The sequence below is a fragment of the Phyllobates terribilis genome, unplaced genomic scaffold (assembly GCF_046119375.1).
Source record: "Phyllobates terribilis strain yellow unplaced genomic scaffold, ASM4611937v1 Scaffold_11__3_contigs__length_659146591, whole genome shotgun sequence".
NCBI lineage: Eukaryota > Metazoa > Chordata > Amphibia > Anura > Dendrobatidae > Phyllobates > Phyllobates terribilis.
The window spans coordinates 641,294,912-641,310,685 of record NW_027362771.1 but is presented as its reverse complement, the minus strand read 5'-3'; the positions used below and the strand labels follow the sequence as shown (position 1 = coordinate 641,310,685).

The 15,774-nt window shown below is 51.9% G+C and overlaps 1 protein-coding gene across 1 annotated transcript in view; it reads right to left on the bottom strand.

Annotated features, from left to right (window-relative positions):
• Positions 1–1,060: 1,060 nt before the first annotated feature.
• The window catches only part of LOC141165455 (alpha-2,8-sialyltransferase 8F-like), a 589,715-nt gene continuing 575,001 nt past the window's right edge, over positions 1,061–15,774 (bottom strand). Inside the window, exon 7 of the mRNA XM_073651052.1 lies at positions 1,061–1,848. Coding sequence (XP_073507153.1) covers positions 1,386–1,848 — 463 coding nt within the window. The 3' untranslated portion in view covers positions 1,061–1,385. The remainder of the gene's footprint in view (positions 1,849–15,774) is intronic.

The window sequence follows — 15,774 nt, the reverse complement described above, 5'->3', positions numbered from 1 at the left end:
CGCCTCCACGAGCCTAAAAGGCCACACTTCAATTGCAAGCAGCTGTCAAAAATTTGGCAGTATAGTATTGCAGCCTGTGAGTGGTTGGCTGGCTGCATACCTGCGCTTGCAGTCCAAGGAATGGGGTAGGGACAACTGAATGCTGCAGTGGGACAAGGACGTGGACGGTGATTGTTGCAAGTCTGCAACGACAGGTTCATGGCGGGAGGCATCTTCGCATGTGCCAACGATCACTTATGATGGGCACACTTTTAGGCAGTGACCTGGGAGTCAGAGATGCTTCCAGAGGTCTTCCCCATGCTGTTCCCATGACTTCTCAGCACTGCATGCATGTGTCTGATGATGTGTCACACACCACATGGCCAGATAAGGTTGTAAAATGTTAAAATGACATTTCCCAGTGAATGCATTTGTCTTTTTTGAAAGCAATGCAAAAGTGCAAAAACGCATAAAAAACGCTACGTGTGAACATAGCCCAAGGTGTGGAGGAGTCTTTTTGCTTTTGGTTATTTATTTTGCCTTATATACAAGTCATTACCCTGGAAAGAATGTTCCTTAACATATTTCCCAGGAAAATCCATTTTGGTTTAGTTTTTGTATGTTTTATTGTAAGTCCGTAAAAGTGGCGTAATTCCTCTGACAACGTTGTTGACAGCAGTGACCTGGGAGTCATAGATGCTTCCAGGTGTCTTCCCCATGCTGTTTCCATGTCATTTCAGCACTGTTCCCATCGATTTGGGCATTTTTTAGGCCCTCTGCAGACAGCCTGGGGGAGCCACCTGAAAAATGCTCGAGTTTCCCATAGACTTACATTGGGCTCGTTGCTCAGGTCGAGCACCCGAGTATTCCAATGTTCTCGACCCGAGCAACGAGTAACAGAGCATTTTAGTGCTCGCTTATCACTAATCTTTATGTTTGAAGCCAGAAATGTGATAAAAGGTAGAAAAGGTCAAAGGAGCCAAATACTTTCACAATGCACTGTATATGTAATATATCCACTCAATACAATTCTTCTCATTGAATGATGAAACCGTCTTTGCCACATTGTTTTAATTGCAGTCCGGATGGGGAAGAGAAGGGTAAAATCACAGACAAGAAGTAAAAATTATCTTATATAGATTGGTTTATGGTGAGTAATAAAATGATGATTCCCAATACTCGCGGGTGACATCACCCCTATGTAATACAATTATCATTGTCCCCAGCGCTAGTTCCACTTTCTCTGTTCGATGACTTGGTGATCACATGCTTCTTTCTCTGTTTTTTTTTGTATTTTGTAGGTCTTCTACTGGTCTTCTAAGATAGAATAAAAAAAATAAAAGCTCCACATTCCCCTAAAACTTTATAAATATTACCAGCACCATTTACAATACTTGCGTTGCTCTTTAGTAGCATTGCACTAGTTGGAGCTGGAGAGATCCTTGACTGTGCATCAGCAAGTACTGATAAAACTCATCAGTCATAGAGTGGAAGCCGGCCTTAGGAGGTTTGTTATCATAGTAGTGGTAAAGAATCGGGGTCCTTTCAAGATCTTCAGGAAATGGCCAGAAACCATAGAGTGTAACCTTTTCACAAAGTTCGAAGGCTGCGCTGGCCAACATGAAACCGGAGGACATACGGTGAAACTTAAGCCCAAAGCCTTTCCAGTAAGATGTAAGGTTCCTGAGATATCGAGGATTAAGGAACACCACCTGGTTACTCAAGTCAAAGTCTTTCATAGAATAGAGTGTGCGGAGAGAGACTCCAGTATTCATTAAGAATGAGAAGGCTGGCAAGAGAATCAATGCGGAGCCGTAAGCCTTTACCATGTTGATGAATGGTTTCCTTTGCTCCATTAGGCTTCTATACCTATTTAAGGAAACATTTTTATTAGAATTACTTAAAAATGACATACTATGATTCTTTAATAGTGATGAGCGAATCTGACGAAATTTGAACTCATTAACTGATTCAGATTTGGCCCAAAAATTAAATTCACATCAAATGTATTCAATGTTGATCTAATGGGCCTTATTATGTGCTGAAGTCTCACCAGACCCCAGGGAAGTGATCCCCAACCTTGAGAGCCACATTTATTTCCGAGTGAAAGTCACAAGCTACATCCAGTGTCCCCGAATAGTGACCATCCAGCTCCTGCCTCCCCCAGACTATTGACACCCAGAGCCCCCGATACCGGAAAAATGGTAGCTAAAGGGCCTCTACAGAAAATACATCAAGGCAATAAACTTGCATCTATGGGTTCACACCTTTTCCTCATTTCGTATTTTTGTATCAATCACTCCCTCTATCTAGTTGTATCATCCTATGTGTAATGCACACGCCCGGGCTGAGCGGCGTGTGCATGTGATTCCATTTCACCGTGCCGGAGAGTGAATGCCTGGAGGGGCGTAACTAGGTATTCACCCGATCCGACCAGGGTCGCACGACGGCATACGACGCCAGTGCACCAATGAGGAACCGAGCAGAGGGACCTGGTACTATTCCAGGACAGACCCCGGACACGGCTGTTGACCCACACAGGGGAATACAGGAACAGACAGGTTAGGCTGGCACACAGACTGGTGGGTATAGGCAGGCACGATTGGTATGCAGGCAGGCGGGTAGGCTGGCACGACTGGTATGCAGGCAGGCGGGTATGCAGGCAGGGGGGTACAGGCAAGCACGGCTAGAGTGCAGACAGGGAGGCACTAGCAGGTAGGAACACAGGCGGGATAGGACCCAGTACACACTGGGACTCAGGAACAGAACCACAGATGTGGTGGACAAACACAGCCGAGTAAGGCCGCCCAGAGTGGTGAGCGAGAGCAGGGCAAGACGAGAGACCGCCTAGAGCGGTGAGCGAGAGTGGAGCAGGACGAGGCCGCCTGGAGCGGTGAGCAAGAGTAGAGCAGGACGAGGCCGCCAGGAGCGGTGAGCAAGAGTAGAGCAGGACGAGGCCGCCTGGAGCGGTGAGCAAGAGTAGAGCAGGACAAGGCCGCCTGGAGCGGTGAGCAAGAGTAGAGCAGGACGAGGCCGCATGGAGTGGTGAGCAAGAGTAGTCAGAGCAGAGCGAGACTGCCGGAGCAGTGAGCAAAGGGTCAGAGCAGAGCGAGACAGTCGGAGCAGTGAGCAAAGGGTCTGAGCGGAGCGAGACTGCCAGAGCAGTGAGCAAAGGGTCAGAGCAGAGCGAGACTGCCGGAGCAGTGAGCAAAGGGTCAGAGCGGAGAGAGACTGCCGGAGCAGTGAGAAAAGGGTCAGAGCGGAGAGAAACTGCTGGAGCAGTGAGCAAAGGGTCAGAGCGGAGCTAGACTGCCGGAGCAGTGAGCAAAGGGTCAGAGCGGAGCAAGACTGCCGGAGCAGTGAGCAAGGCAGAGCAGGCTAGAATCGCCAGAACGGTGAGCAAGGCAGAGCAGGCTAGAACCGCCGGAGCGGTGAGCAAGGCAGAGCAGGGGGGACAGGGCTCTGTACACACAGAACAGGCAGGAAGGGAAAGGCAGAACCAGATACCCACAGGGTACTTACAGTGAAGTAGCGAGAGGACCACTAACTCACAAACGGAAGTACAGTGACGACGAGCAGGAGTTAGGAACGAGTTCAGATTCTGCAGAAAAAGGAAAGGTACGGACACAGGAAACAGGCTAGAAGAGTATACAGACAAGAACAGACACAGTAGCAAGATACAGGAGCGGGTCTAGGTATGCACCCCCGAGAAGGCGGGAGGAACAGGCTAGGAGCGTGTTCAGACAGGACAGACAAGATACTGGAGCGGGTCTAGGTATGCGGCCTTTAGAAGGTGGCACGAACAGACAAGGAGCGTGTTCAGACAGGCCTGGAAATACAGCCTCCAGGAAGGACAGGTGTAACAGGTCTGGGAGGCGGAACCTCTGAGCTACTATACAAGGGGACAGTCCTTGTAAGGGAGCGGGTGGCGACCAGGGAAGACGGGCAGGAGGTCACAGCAGGTGACCGGGACAGTCTCTGAGTGAACGGGCTGGAGGTCACGGCAAGTGACCGGGGCAGTCTCTGGATGAACGGGCTGATGGTCACGGCAAGTGACCGGGGCAGTCTCTGGATGAATGGGCAGATGGTCACGGCAAGTGACCGGGGCAGTCTCTGGATGAATGGGCAGATGGTCACGGCAAGTGACCGGGGCAGTCTCTAGGTAAAGGGTTGGTACGACCTGTGGCGGCTGATGATAGACGTGAGCTCCCAGGTGAGCAGGCGAGAGTCTCTGGAAGAACGGGTGGTCACAGCATGTGACGGCGGAGCCTCCAGGAAGACCAACAGACAGGCGGCAGATGAGCGCTCCCAGGTGAGCGGGCAGAAGACTCTGGACAGGCGGGTGGTCACAGCACCTGACGGCAGAGCCTCCAGGTAGGCTAGCAGACAGGCAGCAGAAGAGCGCTCCCAGGTGAGCGAGCAGGAGTCACTGGACAGGCAGGTGGTCACAGCACGTGACGGCGGAGCCTCCAGGTAGACTAGCAGGCAGGTAGCAGGTGTGTGCTCCCAGGTGAGCGGGCAAGCTGGTCCATAGACAGACTGACAGGAGTTGGAAGGCAGACCGTCGGACCTCGGGCAAGCAGGCAGGTGGCTGATGTGCGCTCCCAGGTGAGCGGGCAGACTGGTCCTTAGACAGACTGACAGGAGTAGTAAGGCAGACCGTCGGACCTCAGACTAGCAGGCAGGTAGCAGATAATCACGCAGGAATCTGGCAGGTAACTGGCAGGTAACTGGCAGGTAACTGGCAACGGGACCTGAGGGCTGAAGCAGAGTAGTAAACAGTGCAACAACATTGCTCGGGTACCTCCATTTTGGAGGAGGTGCCTTATATATGGTGAAGTCCTCCGGCCATTGGCCGGGGACTCCTTAGGACGGCGCGCGCGGCCCCTTTAAGAGGGAGGGAGAGCGCGCGCGCGCGCCCTAAGCACAGTGGACGGGAAGGAGCGTGCGCTGCCAGCAGAGCGGGAGGAGGACGCCGGGCATGGAGCAGGGAGGTGAGGGGAACAGCGTCCCTGCCTAGCAGAGGGCAGGGACGCCGGCGCTACAGTACCCCCCCTTTAGGCCCCCCCTTTTTTAGGCCAGACAGAAATTTAGCTAGGATAAGAGGGGCATGGATGTTCTCCCGGGGCTCCCACGTTCTCTCCTCAGGACCAAACCCCCTCCAATCTACTAGAAAAAAGGTCTTTCCTCTTACCCTTTTGGTGGCAAGAATGTTCTCTACCTCAAACTCGTCCTCAGCAGAAACCGGAGCAGGAGGCGTACCTGTAGACTTGGAAAAAGAGTTAAGTACCACAGGTTTGAGGAGAGATACATGGAAGGAGTTAGGGATCCGTAAGTTGGCCGGGAGTTTTAATTTATAGGCCACCGGGTTAATCTGACTGATGACCTCCAGAGGACCAATGAACCGAGGCCCTAACTTGTAAGAAGGTATCTTGAGTCGGACATATTTAGACGAGAGCCAGACTTTATCTCCAGGACGAAATTGTGGAGGATCCAGGCGTTTTTTGTCAGCGTGTCTTTTCATCCGTTCGGACGACTGGAGGAGTGCGGATCGGGTACTCTCCCAAATGGAGGAAAATTTGCTAACGAGAGATTCCGCAGCCGGGTTGTCCACAGAGGTGGAGACAGGAAAAGGAATCTGAGGATGCTGACCGAAGACTACAAAAAACGGGGATTTGGAGGAGGATTTGCTCTCGTGATTGTTATAGGAGAACTCAACCCATGGTAGGAGATCCACCCAGTCAGAATGATGGGCATTAACGAAGTGCCGGAGGTAACTGGTCAGGTTCTGATTGATCCGCTCCACTTGACTATTAGACTGTGGGTGGTAAGCGGAAGAGAAGTCCAGGGTGACGTCTAGCAGTTTACAAGTGGCTCTCCAGAAACGTGAGGTGAACTGTACCCCACGATCCGACACGATGTGGAGGGGTAGGCCATGAAGACGGAAGATGTGGCGGATAAAGTCTTTAGCCAGCTCGGGTGCAGACGGGAGACCAGGCAGGGGAATAAAGTGAGCCATCTTGGAAAAGCGGGCAGCGACCACCCAAATGACCGTACAACCGGCAGAGACGGGGAGATCAGTTATGAAGTCCATAGCAATATGCTGCCAGGGGGCAGCAGGCACAGGAAGCGGAAGAAGGCGACCGGCTGGCAGGTGTCTCGGGACTTTGTTGCGGGCGCAGGACACACAGGCAGAAACAAAGTCTATTACGTCCTTGTGCAGGGTAGGCCACCAGTAGTGCCGGGTAATAAGCTGGAGGGTCTTTTTCTGACCGGCGTGGCCAGCTAGTTTAGACGAGTGACCCCAGTGTAGGATCTTCTCCTGATCAGGTACTGATACGAACGTCTTACCGGGAGGGAGACGATTTAGGCTCACGGCAGCCACCTGCATTACTCTGGCGGGATCGATGATATGTTTAGGTTCTTCCTCGAGATCGGACACCAGAAAGGATCGGGACAAGGCATCTGCTTTGACGTTTTTGTCAGCCGGGCGAAAATGAAGAACAAAATCAAAGCGAGCAAAAAACAAGGACCACCGGGCTTGGCGCGGGTTAAGTCTCTGGGCATGCTGGAGGTAAGCCAAGTTCTTGTGGTCAGTGTAAATTATTACCGGGTGAAGAGCCCCCTCGAGTAGGTAACGCCACTCCTCCAATGCCAGTTTGATGGCCAATAACTCTCGGTCTCCTATGGAATAGTTGCGCTCAGAAGAGGAGAAGAGTTTGGAGAAGAAGCCAAAAGTTACCATTCTCCCGGAAGATGATTTTTGAGTAAGTACCGCTCCGGCTCCAGAGGAGGAGGCGTCAACTTCCAGGAAGAACTGCTTGTTGCCGTCCGGGCGATGCAGCACCGGGGCGGAAGAGAAGGCCTGTTTTAGGGAAAGAAAGGCCTCCTCTGCTTCGGGCGGCCACTCTTTGGGATTAGTACCCTTACGGGTGAGCGCGGAAATTGGGGCAGTCCGGGAAGAGAAGTGTGGTATGAAGAGGCGGTAGTAGTTGGCGAAGCCCAGGAATCGCTGAATGGCCTTCAACCCCTCCGGTCGAGGCCATTTCTCGATGGCAGACAGTTTCTCTGGATCCATTCGTAGGCCGGTCTGAGAAATAATGTAGCCCAAAAACGGAAGCGAGGTCTGCTCAAAGAGGCACTTCTCGTATTTAGCGAAGAGGTGATTCTGCCTGAGCCTGAGCAGGACCTGACGAATGTCCCTCCGGTGAGTCTGGAGATCCGGAGAGAAGACCAAGATGTCGTCCAGGTACACCACTACGCAGGAGTAGAGAAGGTCCCGGAAGATGTCATTGACCAACTCTTGAAAGACGGCAGGAGCGTTACAGAGACCAAAGGGCATTACCAGATATTCATAGTGGCCGTCCCGGGTGTTGAATGCCGTCTTCCATTCATCCCCCTGACGGATACGAACCAGGTTGTACGCCCCACGGAGATCCAGTTTGGTGAAGATTCTAGCCCCCCTCAGACGATCAAATAACTCCGGAATGAGCGGAAGGGGGTACTTATTCTTCACCGTGATCTGGTTAAGGCCTCTATAGTCTATACAGGGACGTAGAGAGCCGTCCTTCTTTTTGACGAAAAAGAAGCCTGCTCCCGCCGGGGAGGTAGATTTCCGGATGAATCCCCTGGCCAGATTCTCCTCAATATATTCGGACATCGACCGGGTCTCAGCAGCGGATAAAGGATAAATACGCCCACGGGGAGGAGTAGTACCAGGTAACAGGTCGATAGGGCAGTCGTATGGTCTATGAGGAGGTAGTGTCTCTGCTTCCTTTTTATTAAAGACATCAGCATAAGACCAATAAGGAATCGGAAGTCCAGGTAGATTAGCTGGGGTAGGAGAAGGACGGATGGGATGGACGGGAACCAGACAGGTCTTATGGCAGTTCTGTCCCCAGCGAAGGACTTCTCCGGTCTGCCAGTCAAGCACGGGTGCATGTCTCTGGAGCCAAGGTAGGCCTAGCAAGAGGGTGTGAGAGAGTCCAGGCAGAACATGAAAGGAGATACTTTCAGAATGCAGCATTCCCACCTGCAGAGTAATGGATTCGGTGATGAGTTGGATGGGGCGTGGTAAGAGGCCCCCATCCACGGCAGCAACAGACAAGGGTACAGCCAGAGGTTTGGTGGGGATGCGGTATTTCTCTACCAGGGACTGTGAAATAAGATTCCCGGCTGCTCCAGAGTCAAGTTGGGCTAGTTCGAAATAACGGTTCTCCCCGCAGACGATTGAGACTGACAGCAGCAGAGATGGAGAGGATTTATTCTTGTCTAGGTTGACCTCTCTGAGCGAACCTAGACACAGGCGTTTCCCGACCTCTCCGGGCAGGCACGGATCCGGTGCTCCTTACTGCCACAGTAGAAGCAGCTCCCTTCGGCACGGCGTAAGTCCTGACGGGTTTTGACCATCTTGGTCTGGTCAACCTGCATAGACTCAGGAGAGTGTACCTGGGTAGAGACGGAGGGAGTGACGGGTTTCTGAAAAGTAGGAGCTAGACATGGTAACCTCCTCTCACGGGTGACCTCTTTGGCACGCTCCTGGAACCGTAGGTCAATCCGGGTGGCAAGAGTTATTAGGTCATCGAGAGTGGTAGGAATGTCCCGACCGGCAAGTTCATCTTTAATACGGCCGGACAGACCCTCCCAGAAGACGGATACCAGAGCGTCGTTATCCCAGGCCAGCTCCGAGGCAAGGGTACGGAACCGTATGGCATATTGGCCCACGGTGAGACTTCCCTGACGGAGGCGTAGCAGTGATGATGCGGATGAGGTCCTCCGTCCGGGTTCGTCGAAGACTTTCCGGAAAGCCGTGAGAAAAGCAGGCAAGTTGGACACCAGGGGGTCTCCTCTCTCCCATAGAGGATTTAGCCAGGCCAGGGCCTCCCCGGTGAGATGGGACATGAATGCAATTTTGGCCCGGTCGGAGTTAAACTGGTGGGACAATAGTTCAAAGTGCAGGGTGCACTGATTTATGAAGCCCCGAGCCTGGACGGAGTCGCCTCCGAAGCGAGGAGGTGCAGAAAGCCGGGGTCCGGGGTAGGATACCATGGTATTAGTGGGCAGCGGAGCTGCCGGATTGCGAGACATGGCACTGGCGGAGGTTGCTGGTGGAGCAGTCAGAGTGTCCAGGCGAGTATTGACATTCCGCAGGTGACCCAGGATGGACTCCTGTTGGGACCTTTGACGGGACAGTTCATGACACAGGTCCGAGAGCGAGGGAGCTTGGGTGCCACCGGGTTCCATGGCCCGAGCAAACTGTAACGGGTCTGGGAGGCGGAACCTCTGAGCTACTATACAAGGTGGCAGTCCTTGTAAGGGAGCGGGTGGCGACCAGGGAAGACGGGCAGGAGGTCACAGCAGGTGACCGGGACAGTCTCTGAGTGAACGGGCTGGAGGTCACGGCAAGTGACCAGGGCAGTCTCTGGATGAACGGGCTGGAGGTCACGGCAAGTGACCGGGGCAGTCTCTGAATGAACGGGCAGATGGTCACGGCAAGTGACCGGGGCAGTCTCTGGATGAGCGGGCAGATGGTCACGGCAAGTGACCGGGGTAGTCTCTGGATGAACGGGTAGATGGTCACGGCAAGTGACCGGGGCAGTCTCTAGGTAAAGGGTTGGTACGACCTGTGGCGGCTGATGATAGACATGAGCTCCCAGGTGAGCAGGCGAGAGTCTCTGGAAGAACGGGTGGTCACAGCACGTGACGGCAGAGCCTCCAGGTAGGCTAGCAGACAGGCAGCAGAAGAGCGCTCCCAGGTGAGCGAGCAGGAGTCACTGGACAGGCAGGTGGTCACAGCACGTGACGGCGGAGCCTCCAGGTAGACTAGCAGGCAGGTAGCAGGTGTGTGCTCCCAGGTGAGCGGGCAAGCTGGTCCATAGACAGACTGACAGGAGTTGGAAGGCAGACCGTCGGACCTCGGGCAAGCAGGCAGGTGGCTGATGTGCGCTCCCAGGTGAGCGGGCAGACTGGTCCTTAGACAGACTGACAGGAGTAGTAAGGCAGACCGTCGGACCTCAGATTAGCAGGCAGGTAGCAGATAATCAGGCAGGAATCTGGCAGGTAACTGGCAGGTAACTGGCAATGGGACCTGAGGGCTGAAGCAGAGTAGTAAACAGTGCAACAACATTGCTCGGGCACCTCCATTTTGGAGGAGGTGCCTTATATATGGTGAAGTCCTCCGGCCATTGGCCGGGGATTCCTTAGGACGGCGCGCGCGGCCCCTTTAAGAGGGAGGGAGAGCGCGCGCGTGCGCCCTAAGCACAGTGGACGGGAAGGAGCGTGCGCTGCCAGCAGAGCGGGAGGAGGACGCCGGGCATGGAGCAGGGAGGTGAGGGGAACAGCGTCCCTGCCTAGCAGAGGGCAGGGACGCCGGCGCTACAACAGGCAAGCAAACACAGAAGGGGATCTGGCACATTCAGAGTGAAAGAGCACACTGAATGAAACACAATGCTCAGGCAGGGATTCATTGGAGCAGCTGGGTTAAATACCAGGTGACAATAGCAATAGGCTGAGGACGCACAAGGGGTGTGCCCGCAGCAGGTACAAGAAACAGGAAGTGATCGGGCGCCGCCCTTAAGCAGCAGAAACAGAGGCAAGCAGACAGCATGGAGGGAAGCCAGGCTAGCAGACTGGACTGGAGATCAAGTGCACGCTCTTGCACAGTGGGAGATGGACCACTATGCAAGGACACCGCCAGGTATGTTACAGTACCCCCCCTTACGCCCCCTCTTCTTCAGGCCTGCCAGAATGTTCCGCAGGGAATTCGAGGGCCAATCCTTCACTTCAAGGAGATCACTTCCACTGTCCACCAGAAAAACTGGTCTCCTCTGGGTAGCTAGGATGCTACCTCCTATCCAGCCATCCTCAGCAACAGACGAAACGGGTGGAGTACCAGGAACAGCACACAAGGAAGTCTCTCTCCACTTATTATCAGGTAGCACCCCAGAGGGTTCAGGAGACAACTGGAAGCCCTCCGCTGGGTTGGAGGGGTGCAGAGACTAGGGGGTAATCTCTGCTTTGGGGTACATCTTGTCAAGCTCACAGGATGAAATGGGCGAGGTATCAGGTACAAGGTGTAGAAAAGTCACTGTCTCTTTGTTATCAGGTGGTACCCCGGAGGATTCAGGAAACAACTGGGGGTCCTCCGCCGGGTCGGAAGAGTGCAGAGACTCGGGGATAACCTCTGCTTCGGAGTACACTAGGTCGGACTCGGGTGAGCACAAAGACGTTTTACTCAGGGACGAGGGCCGCAACATAGCTATATGCAGCAGGGCCAAAGAGGTAGCGCAAAGGGAAGGCCTACAACTCCACCTGGCTAGGTGGATCCCCCAACTGTCTTCTAGGCCGCCCGGACCTCTACTACCTGCTAGTACCCGTGCCCCGGTCTGCCTAACCACCGCAAGTAAAGATAAGAGGAAACCGCCATTAAGTTGTGGACTGATTATTAACTGCGCCATCCTCTACACTACACTGCACAGTAACATCTATAAAATCACTACTTCCAGCCCTGGAGCTAAGCTCTGCCTGTGGAGAGCTGAACCAACTACGCTGTATATAAAAACTATAAATTCCCTGTAAATATCTCATGTCATTGACTGCCCTGGGTCACGGACAGCGTCACAGATCGGGTCACCGCCACTGTGGCATCTCCCCTAGCAATGACCGGCCCAGGGGGCGCGTCAACTTGGCGTCACGAACAGGATTCACGAAGCCCGGTATATCCGGGTCCTGTTTGCCATAGACTGTACTGAACTGTGTTATCAAGTCATTTGCCCTCAGCCAAGGGGAAGCAGGAGGCCCCGATCCTGAACCGCCGGGTAAGAGATCCTTCCGCCTGCAGAGCAGCATACTGATACGTCAGCAGAAACCCAGGACCTGGCTGAGATTCACTAGGGGGGAGGAAGATGCCCAACCGAGGAGAGGATTCAGCTGCGGGCACTGCCGCCACCACTGTAATGCCGTTATCGATGCCGTATATACCAGGGGCAACGTGGTTGCCCCAGTACTCAGGGGAGTCGCACACCCTGAACGACTTTGAGGAGAGACTGCGCAGTTTTTTTTTAAAGTGTACCCCCTGTCTGAGAAGCAAAAAGTCAGCATCCTCATAGGCCAGCTAATCGGTGCAGCCCAGAGAGAGGTGAAGTCCTGGCCGGGCAGGGACAAAGGTACTGTAAGAGAAATACTGGCCCGATTGAAGGATACCTTTGACACCCGCACCTCAGCAGAAATTAAAATGAAGTTCTATGGGTGCAAAAAAAGGGTACTATGCTCTAAACCTGCAGGAGGCACTGCGAGCTATCAAACAGGTGGGGTCCACCTGACAGTGTGCGAGACGAGGACAGATTGCTAGCTGAGCAGTTTATTGAGGGGCTCCTCTCTAACGCTCACCGGACACAGCTGCGCAATATGGCTCTGCAAAACCCTGATCTGGACTTTGTGCAATTTAAAGACCGAGCCATCCTGGCACTGCAACCCTCCGGCGCCCAGCTATCACATAAAACCAGGAGGTGGCATTCTTTCCCCCAGCACCTGTGGAGGCTGACGCGCAGACTCTAGACACTGACCCGTCTGCAGACCTGTGTCTTCATGCCCAATAGCTGACCAAAAGTGTGGCTGCGTTAACCAAAACCGTGCAGGCCATGCAAGTGTCTCCAAAGGAAAGAATCCAGCTGGCTTCCACTCCAGATGATCTCCCGTGGCGACGACAGAGAAGAATTCCACCGACCAGAGGTAGGAACAGCGATCGCTACGACCAGGACGGACAACCCATCTGCTGCCGCTTTCAAAAGGCGGGGCACTACGCAAGATTCTGTAATTTAAACGAGCAACCCCTGGGGCAGAGGGCCAACCCCCAGGAGTGAGACGACTAGGCCCACAAAGCTCGCGAGACAAGTACGTGGGAGGACGACCGGTCCTACCTGTCGTGCTTGATGGCATCCCGATGAACGCACTGCTGGACACTGAGTCCCAGGTGACAACGATGCCATATATCCTTTATAAACAATACTCGACTGATTCAGACATTACTCGCCGTCCAGATGAACATCTTAGTAGCTATGCCAGCAATGGTCAGCCATTGCCTCAGGTGGGGTATAAAGAGGTGACCATAAAAGTTGGTCGAGTAGAATTGCCATCACAAGGAATGATTATTGTTGATATTGATCGCCGAGAAAATCATCCTATGATAACTATTGGCACCAATGTGATAGAGAATTGTCTTCGGGAAATTATTCTTTTGTTGCAGCAGGTTGCTAAGACCGCCAGTTCCAGTCAGCAGCGAGTTCTGCAGAAGGAGATCAGAGCCCTGATGAAAAGACAACAGGTAGAGCTGTAGAGAAGTTGGCAGTGGCAGTGTCAGGATGAGTGATCCATTCCCCATTGCAATGCCCCATAGGAGTGAAATGTTAATATGGTGTCAGGCAGCAATAGGTCTCAGGGGTCAAGATTATCAGGCCCTGGTAGAACCTATGTACTCTGATAGTAGGCCCACCATCTTGACAGACAGGGGGTAGTCGATGTCCGCAAGGGGAGAGTACAGATACTCATCCTGAATTGGGGAGAAAGAGGTCCATTTACCCCGGTATGCTACACTTGCTAAGCTGCTCGCTGTTAGTAACAATGCAATAAAGGCAGTGGAACCCTTACCTCCATCCAAACAGACGGAGGATAATGGCTGCAAGGGGCAGATGGAGTATTGGTGTCAGAAGTTACAAGTAGGCACTGACTCCACCACTTTGCACCAAAAGCATGGAGTATACCGGGTGGTCCAAGAATATGAGCGAGTCTTCAGTAAACACCCACTAGACTTTGGGCAGGTAAAAGGGGTCCAACCTCATATCCCCACAGGAGATCATCCGCCCATTAAAGAGAGGTACCGGCCTGTACCCCCAGCTCACTATCAATGTGCCAAAGGAATGTTACGGGAGATGAAGGAGGCTGGGGTGATCAGAGATAGTTGTAGCCCCTGGGCAGCTCCATTAGTTCTCGTTAGAAAGAAGGATGGTACAATGAGGATTAGAGATGAGCGTTGTTCGACTCAAACTGTTCGCCAATCTCAAATTCGAGCTGTTTTGGGCGGTGTTCGAGCCGTTCGGCGAACACGAACGATTTGAAAAAAATTCGGCTGTTCGAAGTTTTGTTCAATAACTGTTCGTGCGCCAAAATCATAACTGGATTTTTTCTCAGTAATGATGAAAATTAATGTTAATACGCAGTTTGAGTGTACAGCGGGGCGGGGGGAGGGGCAGGGGATGGATCTCTGCAGAAATAATGAAGATCTCCAATTTTTTTTTCTCTTTCCAGCATTTACAGTGGGGAGGTGCAATCTGTCAGCCTATCAGCAAGTGCACACACGGAGCGAACTGCTTTTTTCACACAAGCAAGGGCATGTGTCATTGGCAGTGTATGTCACATGTCCTTGCCCTATAAGACCCAGCCATTTTCCCCGTCGCCACCATTTTCACACTGCTGCAGCTGCGTGTTAGACGGCACCGCTGTTGCTGTGTGCGCTATACCTTCTTAATTTCAAGCCAATTTTCACACAAATCTACAGATAGCTTGGGAGTAGGGAATAGTTGTGATTGCAGTCCTTTTAAGGACTAGGTTACAGCATTTCCTATGACTTTTATCAGGCAGGTCTGTGCTATTTAATAGATAGGTTGGGAGTAAAGACTAATTGTAATTGCAGTCCTTTTCAGGACTAAGTTACATCAGATCCTATCAGTTTTTGCCAGGCAGGTCTGTGCCAGTGCTGTGCAAGTTTTTTTCACAGCATTTGGCTAAATCTAGCAAAGCTAATCCTTTTTGGCCTCTTGCAGTGTGTGTTAGTCAGTGGAGTAGCATATCTGTGTTGCAAGCTACACCACCTGTATATAGAATACCAATTTTTTTACTGCATCTAGTGAAGTAAAACCTTTTGGGCATAGCATCATTCTATTAGTCCATCTATACTGACCTCCATCACGTTGCAAATTGAATATAATTTTTTTCTTCATCTAGCTCTGAAAAAATATTTGGGCTTCCAGCAGTGTGTGGGACTTGTTATATTAGTCCATCTATACTGACCTCCATCAGGTTGCAAATTGAATATAATTTTTTTCTGCATCTAGCTCTGAAAAAATATTTGGCCTTCAAGCAGTGTGTGGGACTTGTTCTATTAGTCCATCTATACTGACCTCCATCAGGTTGCAAACTGAATATAATTTTTTTCTGCATCTACCTCTGAAAAAATATTTGGGCTTCTAGCTGTGTGTGGGACTTGTTCTATTAGTCCATCTATACTGACCTCCATCAGGTTGCAAATTGAATATAATATTTTTCTGCATCTAGCTCTGAAAAAATATTTGGGCTTATAGCAGTGTGTGGGACTTGTTCTATTAGTCCATCTATACAGACCTCCATCAGGTTGCAAATTGAATATAATATTTTTCTGCAGCTAGCTCTGAAAAAATATTTGGGCTTCTAGCTGAGTGTGGGACTTGTTCTATTAGTCCATCTATACTGACCTCCATCAGGTTGCAAACTGAATATAATTTTTTTCTGCATCTAACCCAGACAATAGTTTTGGCCTAATACCACAGTTTGGCCACTCAGCTCTGCTCGGTTCCCATCCATTGTTTTTTTGTGCAAACAACTCCAGAGTTGTGAATTAGTTAACCACCAAAATGAGTGGAAAAAGGCCTGCTGCTGGTAGAAAGGGGAATAGGCGTGTTGGGAAGGGGAAAAAAGGTTGTGTCCGTGGGGTAGGTGTTAAAGCAACAGTAACATCTGCAGAAGAAAGACCATCTTCCAGCCAAA